This window comes from Danio aesculapii, chromosome 3 (genome assembly GCF_903798145.1).
Source record: "Danio aesculapii chromosome 3, fDanAes4.1, whole genome shotgun sequence".
Taxonomy (NCBI): domain Eukaryota; kingdom Metazoa; phylum Chordata; class Actinopteri; order Cypriniformes; family Danionidae; genus Danio; species Danio aesculapii.
In genome coordinates, this window is record NC_079437.1 from 18,114,777 (window position 1) to 18,124,550 (window position 9,774).

At 31.7% G+C, this 9,774-nt stretch overlaps 1 protein-coding gene across 1 annotated transcript; it reads left to right on the top strand.

Annotated features, from left to right (window-relative positions):
* Positions 1–460: 460 nt before the first annotated feature.
* Positions 461–9,307, top strand: spc24 (SPC24 component of NDC80 kinetochore complex). Its single transcript, XM_056450556.1, has 6 exons — positions 461–527; positions 2,210–2,403; positions 4,061–4,205; positions 6,057–6,161; positions 8,966–9,042; positions 9,136–9,307. The coding sequence occupies exons 2-6, from the start codon at positions 2,229–2,231 to the stop codon at positions 9,240–9,242; spliced, it is 609 nt and encodes a 202-aa protein (XP_056306531.1). The 5' UTR covers positions 461–527; positions 2,210–2,228; the 3' UTR covers positions 9,243–9,307.
* The last annotated feature ends 467 nt before the right edge of the window (positions 9,308–9,774 follow it).

Consider the following 9,774-nt stretch of genomic DNA (forward strand, 5'->3'; position numbering starts at 1 on the left):
CACTGCAAAGGCACGGTCCCCGCTGGGTTTTAACTTTGTGTGTGGAACAGCCAAAAGCAGCTGATCAGCATATCTAAGTGCCCTTGATGGAGTGTACAATTGAATTAATGAAGACAGGTATCTTGGTGGTAGTCCATTTAGGCATTTAAACACCAAAACTAGAATCTTAAAATGTATCCTAAACTGTACAGGAAGCCAGTGAAGATAAGCCAGTATGGGTGCATAGTTAGCTAAAACTTCCTTTAACACACCTGCATGGAAGTTTTTGTATACATTGAAAGAGCTTGATTAGCAGGTTCGGTGTGTTTAATTAGGGTCGGACCTAAAATTTGCAGGACACCGGCCCTGCAGGACTGAGTTTGGGCACCTCTGTTAGCCTAATAAAATAGGTTATTTTTCAAAGCTGCACACTCCGTACCAGTAGGTGGCGAAACAGCAACAGAAGTCGGTTTGCTAGCCGCAGAACAAACAAGAAGAACAAGAAACACCCGCCAGTTTGAAATCTGGATTTTCATCGTTCAGTTTGGGTGAGATTATTAAGCGTTACTCTGAAATATATATATATGTATTAAGGTTAACAAAGGTTTTATACAATATGTCAGTGTTTCAACCCATAATGGTGGCTGAATTAGGAAAGAATGGTTTTGTGGACGCGTGATTTTGAGATCGCGTTGTTTGTTTGGATTTTCAGTTAAAGTAACGTTTTTTTAACTAAACAGTTATGACGTTGTTCAGTTAACTTTAATTTATTGAAAAAAATCAGATATTTGTAATGTTCATTTGACATATTTCATGAATCGTCGTTGTTGATCAATTTGTATTCCATGCAAACGTGTTTGTTTATATTCTGTGATGTATGCTAAATTGTGGCTGCTTTGTCACATTCATTGTGATTTAGCTGGCTAACATGGATTTTGACTTTGTCGGGTTTGTAAAGTAAAAAAATAGCCTTATTAATGTATCAACTAAACCTGTAATCTGATCATGTTTTGGAGTGTATACCACGCAACGTTATAACGTTATACACAGTAAAGTTAGCTGTTTAACATACAATGAAAATACACATTTTAATCTAATTGAGGTAAAGTTGGTTTTATATTAACACATTCGGACTTTCTCATTAATAATATAATTTCAGAAAAGTATTCCTTGCAAATTCTAAATAGTGAAATCATATTAGCAGCCAATGACTATCAAACTACAAGCTACCAAACTAAACATTGTTCACAGTCAGCTGAATATTGCTCATGTTAATTAGAAGTCATATTCACATGTGGTTACAGTCAAATATTCAAAGTACCATGGTAAACAATATAGGGAGCAAGTCACAAGTTGTCACTGAACGAAGGTGCGAATATAAAACTAACTTTACCTTAATTTTAATCTAAATCTTTTTAGAGATAAATAAAAGTAAACTGTAAAAGTCTCTAAACAGAAATAAATCTTATTGGTAAGCCTTGATTAAAACGTACAGTTAAAGTTTAAATTAACATAGTTTGCAAATAACATTTTATGTTTTGGTTTGAAGTTGAATTAATATTTTTGTTAATAGTAACAAATATTAATTTTTTTTTGTATTTTACACTGCTCTAAACCGGTTTACCAATTTTAAACTAAATGTGGTGCTGATTTTGTATCACTGTGTTTAAATATTTATGTACAGTGCTCCGCATATATTAGTACATCCCCACAAATCTCATTTAAATGAATATTTTCTATAAGAAGCTTTACAGTATTATATTTGTGCATATACATTAGATTAGTCAGTACTGAAGAAAAATGAGTAGCCCAAATATCTATCTTATAGAAAAATATTAAATACAAAAAAAAAAAAAAAGGAAAACTCAAGAGAAGCAAAACATATATAAGATTTGGTTGAAATGTTGTAGTTTGTAATTTTTTTTGCAATATTTTGAATTTAAATGTATTATCTTTCTATTTCTAAAGATGTTTAATGACTTAAATATTATTTTAATACATATATCTGTTTAAGAAATCTCTTTTGTTCAAATGCACCAATATATATATTACCCATATTACCTGAGAAATGTAGAAAAATATTCATTTTCAAAATCGGGTGTACTCGTCTATGCTGTATATTTTAGGGTTAAAGGATCTTCTGATGAGTAAATAAATGTTCTGTCAAGGCACATAGGATTACCTCCTTATCCTCTGCTTTTTAGCTTTTCTTTCTATCTTTTTTTTACAGATATATCATTAATGCTGAGATGTCCCATAACATTGCGATGCATGATGATGACCTTGAGAAATTGGGAGAATCTTTGAATGAGATCATCATGAGCAGCAAGGCAGAAAGCGTTCTTCAAGGAGCAAGGAAAAAAAAGCAGGAGTTCTTTGACCACTACATCAAGACCAAGAAGACGCTTACTGAGCTCCTAAATGGTATTACTTCAGCACTGATACAAACATGCACTTGATTGAACAGACAAAAAACATCACCTACAGTTGAAGTCAGAATTATTAGCCCCCCTCTGATTTTTTTTTTCTTTTTTAAATATTTCCCAAATGATGTTTAACAGAGCAAGGAAATTTTCCCAGTATGTCTGAAAATATTTTTTCTTCTGGAAAAAGTCTTATTTGTTTTATTTCAGCGAGAATAAAAGCAGTTTTTAATTTTTTTTTCAAAATTATTATCCCCTTTAAGCTATGTTTTTTTTTCGATAGTCTACAGAACAAACCATCGTTACACAATAACTTGCCTAATTACTCTATCCTGCCTAGTTAACCTAGTTAAGCCTTTAAATGTTACTTTGAGCTGTATTGAAGTGTATTGAAAAATATCTAGTAAAATATTCTTTACTGTCATCATGGCCAAGATAAAATAAATCAGTTATTAAAACTATTATGTTTAGAAATGTGCTGAAAAAAATCTTCTCTCCGTTATGCAGAAATTGGGGGAAAAAAATAAACAGGGATTCTAATAGCTCTGACTTCAACTGTATATACTATATAACTGCAGTGTAACTGTGTTTTCACATAATAGCTTTGTAATTAGTTGTTAGTAACTAATAAAGTTATGGTAACTAATAATCTTAACTTCTGATTTTGATTGTAATGCGGTGATGTGCACCTTTTAAAAATCTGCTTTGAAACAATACTTGGTGTAAAAAAGCGTTATACAAATAAACTTGAATTCAATTGAATGTTTTTTTTTACATGCTGATTAATATAAACTTTGTAAAATTCATCAAAAGGTTTGTATTCGTTGCATGCCTTTGCTTGTTTGTTAGAAGTTGTGTGAATTGCTGATTCAAATATATTGTCTAAATGCGAGGGTTGTTGGGCTTTTTGTGAATCTGTGCATGTTTCATTTATTTAAACATTACTATGACCTAATAATGGTAAATCAGAAAGATGTTGAGTGCATTTTAATTTTGTGAATTTGATAAACTGTTGCACCCAGATATGCAATATAGTACAAAAGAAAACAAAAAATATTAAACATAAAAAAACCTGTTCACTGTTAAAAAGCTGATAAGAAATAAGAACAACAATAGTTAGTTTAGGCTAAAATATCATTGAAACAAAAGAAATATTTTAGAAAACAAAAATAAAAACAATTTACTAAAACTTTGAAACTTTAACTACAAATTCAATCTTAAACTTCACTGTTAATAACAGACAAGAAATAAAAACTACAATAGTTACTTAATGCTACAACAGAAATATTTTACAGTTCTAAATAAAATCTACTGAATCTTTAACAAAATCAAAACAAACATTTTACTATAATAACTGATTATAATTTAAAGCTACAAACACTCAATGATGAAATATCATTAAAACTACAAAAGTATTTTACAGTTATGAATAAAAACAAATGAAATTAAAAACAATACTGAAACTTTAACTAAAAATCAAAACGTAAAAAATACTGCAATAGTTACTTGCTAAAATATCACTGGTGGCATTAAACTCAATGTAATATAAAAGACTGCATAACACCAGTTCAATCCTGAATATTTTGGCAAAAGTAGTTGGTTCATTATGCACAGACAATTAGCATTAAAAAAAATTCTGTCTTGTCTTCTTGTCACAGATCTTGTGCACACAGAAGAGGTGGTCGGCCAGAAGCTTCTGGATTTAGACCAACAGAAAAGCCAGATTATGCAGGAGATCATGAAGATGGAGCAGGAAGTGCAGAGGAGCCAGTCTAAAAGTCAAAACCTAGACTCAGAGCTGGAGTATCCTTAAGTAGTATTTTCATATATAATTGAATGAAAATTCAGTATAACAACTGTCCAAAAAAAAACAACCCCTGAAAATATATTGGTGTAATGCACAAACATTTGCTAAATGTTTATTTGTGATTATGCACCAGAACAACCTAGTGCACTTCTAATTTGGAATTTTTACGTTTTGATCTTCCCCTTTCACTGTTGCATGCATACTATATATTCATATTATAAAATATGTAAAGTTATTTTGAAGAATGCTGAAAACCTGTTACCGTTAATTTCCATAGTAGAACAATCAAATACTCTGCAAGTCAATAATTACAGGTTTTCAACATTTTTCAAAATATCTTCTTTTGTATTCAACAGAAAAAAAAAACTCATGAAGGTTTGGAACCAACCATTCCACTGTTCCATGCATACTAAATATACATATTACAAGATAAGCAAATGTAGTTAAAGTAGGCTTAAAGTAATAATATATGTAATTAAAAAAAATATATATCATTTGAACAGGCAAATAGTTTTTTAGTGTGGATTTTTAATTTTGTGTTAGGTAGTGAATTTGAAATGCAGAGCTTCATACATATGAGCAATTCCATGCAAATGTCAACCTTGCCATGAAAAAGTTTTTACCAAAATGACAACCATTTCTACGTTTTTTTTGTGTAAGCAAGTATTTTACAGTACTTTAAAATACTCATAAATGTTTCTGTTAATGTTTTTAAACAATTATTTGATTTATTAAAGTCACTCAAGTGCCAATTTTACATCTGTCACATCCATAACAGAGATGTCACATCCATAACAAAACTTTTTTCTCATAATTGTAAAATAAAATAAAATCAATCATGTTTGTTCAATAGTGAGTCAACTCTTACACTCTTGATGAGCATTATTTCTTTTGGGTTGTGCAGTTTAATTCACAGAATTTCTACTAAGTATGCTGTATACTGTAAACTCGCTGACTTTTTTGGTCACGTCCATAGCGCATGTTTATTTTCCTAATTTAAAATAGAAAATATGTTTGCAGATTGAAATTTTTGTGCTCCCATAACTCTGTGGTTAGTTGTTTTGGAAATTATAAACGGATGTTTCAATAAAATGTTAAGATATACCTTCTATGTCAATTTATGTTCGGAATTTTTATTGCAAATGTCACATCCATAATGCTGGAATTGCTCTTATATGATTTTTATGTTAGAAATGAATGTTTTTCACATTAATTCATGCATATCAAAAACAGTGGACTGGCTTTAATTAATGATCTAATCTGGGATACCGCAACCAAAAAATTTAATGGTTTTAAAACATTCATGAGTTTATTATGTCTGTAAAACACAAAAGAAGATATTTTGAAAAAGGTTGAAATCGGTAGCCATTAACATTCATAGTATGAAAAGAAATACTGTGTAGATTAATGTCTACCAGTTTTGCATGATTTATTAAAATATTTTCTTTTGTTTAGTGAATGAAAGAACTCAAAACAGCTTTTTGACAACTGGAGGGGGAGAATGCCTTACTATAAATGGATTCTGTCACAATGTAAAAACGCCATACTTGGATTAAATCGTTCCAAAACGGATTCCACCCTGTTTATTATGAATATTTTTCACTCTTAACAACTTCTTGAATAAAGTCTTGTCTAGTAAATGCATAGTTACAAATCTAAAATTATTATATTTTTATCAAAGTGTGAGCTTGTAATAATCTTTGGCTGCTTTTGTTGTGTTTGAAAACCAGACTTAAGCAGTTTCAATTTATTAGAACTTCTATGTCAAGCTGCTTAGACACAATCTACGTTAAAAAAACACTATAGAAATAAAGATGAATTGAATGTTTCCTTAGCACATTAATAAGATTTCTGCAGAAAGAGCTGGAAAGACTCAGAGATGCTGAGCAAGAAATCCAAACCCTGCAACAGGAAGTGGATGAAGACACAACTGAGGTCATTCCTTCAGCCATGTAAGACTTATTATACAGTGTTCTAACTTTGCTCTGAAACATTTCCTATGCCAAACATGTCACTTAATATAGTGCAGAAATGTTTTTAAATGCTTTGTTTGCCAAATTATAGTTAGCCAAATTAAAACAGCTCGCTTAAAGGTGCTAGTTCATAAAAAAAGACAATTCTATTTACTCGCCCCTTTTCAAACCTTTGTTTTTTTTTTTAATCTGTTGAACACAAAAGAAGATATTTTGAAGAATGCTGAAAACCTGTAACCGTTCCATAGTATTTTGTTTTTCCTACTATGGAAGGCAATGGTTACAGATTTTCAACATTCTTTAAAATATCATCTTTTGTGTTAAACAGAAGAAAATCGTATGGAACCACTTGTGGGAGAGTAATAAGTAGGCCCACACGGAATCTGTGTGCGCAGAATTCCACAGGTTTTCTGCAGATTTTTAGCCCATCATTAATTATGTTTATTTACTTGAGTAAATGTGTGTAAATCTATATTTATTCAGTTTTTAAATTAATTTCAGTAATATTATCGACTAATATGAAAATGTTCATCTGATTTACTTGCAATACAGTTTGTACAGTATTATTTCTATTCTTTTTAGTAGATATATTATATGAGAGACTTGCTTTGTTTACCAAATAAGGTGGATCTAATTGGATTTTAAACATTAAATAAAAGTTTAAAAGATATTATTTTTTTAATTTTATATATTAAGGTTTTAGTTATGATACTCCCAAAATAATTCTGCAGAAATCCACAGATTTTTACCAAAATTCTCAGCAGAAATGGCAAAAAATGTCTGCAGTTTCCGTCTGGCCCTAGTAATAAGTACATTTTCTTTCTTTTGCTGAACTATAACTTCAAGTCAACTTAAACTAGAAATTAAACAGTAAACCAAATGTGAAAAAGCAATTATAAAACTGTTCCATATTGAATGATAACATTTGTGCAACTGAGTAATTAATTTGTTGTTGCTTTCATTTTTTTGTCAAGTCTGGTTTGTTTTTGTTTTTTTTCTGTGAAGATGTTTGTTGCAAAATATTTAATACAAATGTGGTTTTCGCAAAGGTTGGTATTGAGGATTGTTACATTCGGTTTATTGTGAGACAACTCGGTGTCAGAAACTACAGTGAAACACTTGGTAAAGACACTAGGCCAATTCACATCTCACAGACAAATGCCAACAAACAAGTTGCCTGTTGTATTTAGAATGTTGTGAAAAAAATGACTTTGGGAAACATGAGGGTGTCTACGGGAACATGAAAATGTCTTAAAGGGCACTTTTATGGTGAAAAATCTTCTTTTAAAGCTGTTTGGACAGACATATATGTAGGTATAGTGTATACACCGTCATATGGGGTGATATAAACACACCCAGTCTTTTTTTTCCCTTCAATTTAACAACATAAAAACGGTGGACCAATTGGAGAGGTTTTCAGACCGGCCACAACTTGACGTAGGAGTGCGGTCTCCCCGCCCACCAATATTGATTGACAGGCGAGCATTAACATGTCTCCATAGTAACGCATATAATCATATCAACAAGACAGGATGTGCGCAAAGCAACCGGGAATAAAAGGTCTGTTCAGTTTGCTAGGATCATCAATCATCATCACACGTGATCAAGAGTGAGTTTGACAAGTTTAAAATGTTTTAAAACGGAGCATGTGTGGAATGAATTACAGCGATTTACTTAATCAACACAGCCGGGTGTCAGAACAATTATAAAAGAAGACGCGTGGTTTGTGGGCGTTAAATCAGGTTTATTTTTTACATGAACATAACAGATATTCATACAGCAGTGGAGATTAACCTGTATCCTGTCACATATGTGTGCAAAAAGAGAGCAAAGCTAAACGCTCTTTCTGTCTGTGTGTGTGTGCTTTGTAATGACATTGTGTGTGACTCATGGTTGCAACTCCACAAAAATGCATCAAATACTCATTGGTAAAGTTCTTACTGTAGTATTTCTCACAAATGTTACGTGAGATCTGCTTACTGAGGCAGCCGAGGGCGGTGATTGATGCATGCTGCTGACAGGCATGTGGGAACGGTGGGCGGGGAGGACTAGCCTTAAAAGCCCAGTACAAAAAAAACAGCAACAAGGTTTTTCCAGCTAAACTTCAGACAGCTATAATAAATAATCTGAAGGGTGTTTTGAGCTGAAACTTTACAGACACATTCTGGGGACACACAAGACTTGTCTTAAATCTGGAAAATGGGGTAACCTAGGTGCCCTTTAAATTTCAAAAACTTAATTTTAGGCCTAAAAAAAAAGTCTTAATCACCAACAATCCATTCTCTATTAAACTTTTAATAAAACTCAATTTACAATATGGTTTAATATTGTCTTTACAATAATATTTGTTTAATAGTCCTCTGTGTTTTTATAGTCCTTATTGTGCATACATTTATTTTGTTATAGTTTTTAAAGATATGTTTTATGGAAAAATGTGTGTATGCTACTAGGATTTACTTATTTTCACTTTAAGACATTTGGCTAAGAAATAACAAATTAAATTGTAATGTAATATAATGTAAAATACTATAAAAAGTCCTACGTAAGTCTGAAATTTCATTCATAATAGTCTTAAAAAGGTCTTTAAAAAGTCTTAAATTTTACTTTGTGAAACCAGCAGAAACCCTGTGTATGTTCAGACTTCCCTAACATTTGCCACATAATAATTAATCAAAAGATTTTTCTCAGGGCTATTACTTGTGATAATTAAATGGGTTCAGTACTCACAAGTTCTTTCTAAAGATATGATTATGATTTTTTGTTTTGTTGATTATTTGATTCAGATATGTTGCTCAGCTCTACTCTAAAGTGACCAAGATAAAGCTGGAGTTTGACACAGAGCCGCACATGCTGAAAGGAGGTAATCCTGACACATTTAGTGTATATGCTGAAGATCAGTGTTATCACTTGGTATGATTTTAGAGCTTACAAAGTCCCATTTTCTTCTTGATAGTTCACTACGGTGGGGATGTGGTGACCCCCATCAACATAGACACCTCCACCCGTACACCCTGTGAGGTCAGCGATGAGCTCTGGAGCCTGGTTAAGACTGAATGGTAGACCTGCTGCATGTGAACAGTGTTAGTTTGTTTACTGTTTGTTTTATATATATATGTATATGTATGTGTGTGTGCGTGCGTGGATGTGTGTATTTTTTGTATGTTCAGGTCTGTTAGTAAATATTTCTCGTTTTCGCCACAAGATGTCACTGCTTCACTAATCCCCCAAGCTGATTGAAAATGCACTGTGGGTTAACGAGAAAACAATTTCAACGTCTTTATTTGGGAACATATTTTATGATTAAGCCTTCAGATTTCCAGAGCAGTGGTTCTGATCACACAAATTTAAAATGTTTTTTTTTTTTTAAAGCAGACGTTCAGACCACCGAAGTGAAGTATTATTCTGTTCTTTTTTTTGTATGGTTCTTGTAAATGACAAAAATATGAATTTGAAGATATAGCATAGATGGGTTGCATCTTGCATTCATTTGAAATTGTCTGTCTCTGTGTGAAAAGGCACTTTTTTTGTAATTTATACTCCTTTCTAAAATAACATTTTCTAAATTGTTGTTTTTTTGTATTTATTTTCTGTC

Coding starts and splice junctions, on each gene's coding strand:
- spc24 (XM_056450556.1), top strand. CDS start 2,229: ATGTCCCATAACATTGCGATGCATGATGATGACCTTGAGAAATTGGGA. Junction 2,404..4,060: donor GCTTACTGAGCTCCTAAATG/GTATTACTTCAG, acceptor TTCTTGTCACAG/ATCTTGTGCACACAGAAGAG. Junction 9,043..9,135: donor GCCGCACATGCTGAAAGGAG/GTAATCCTGACA, acceptor TCTTCTTGATAG/TTCACTACGGTGGGGATGTG.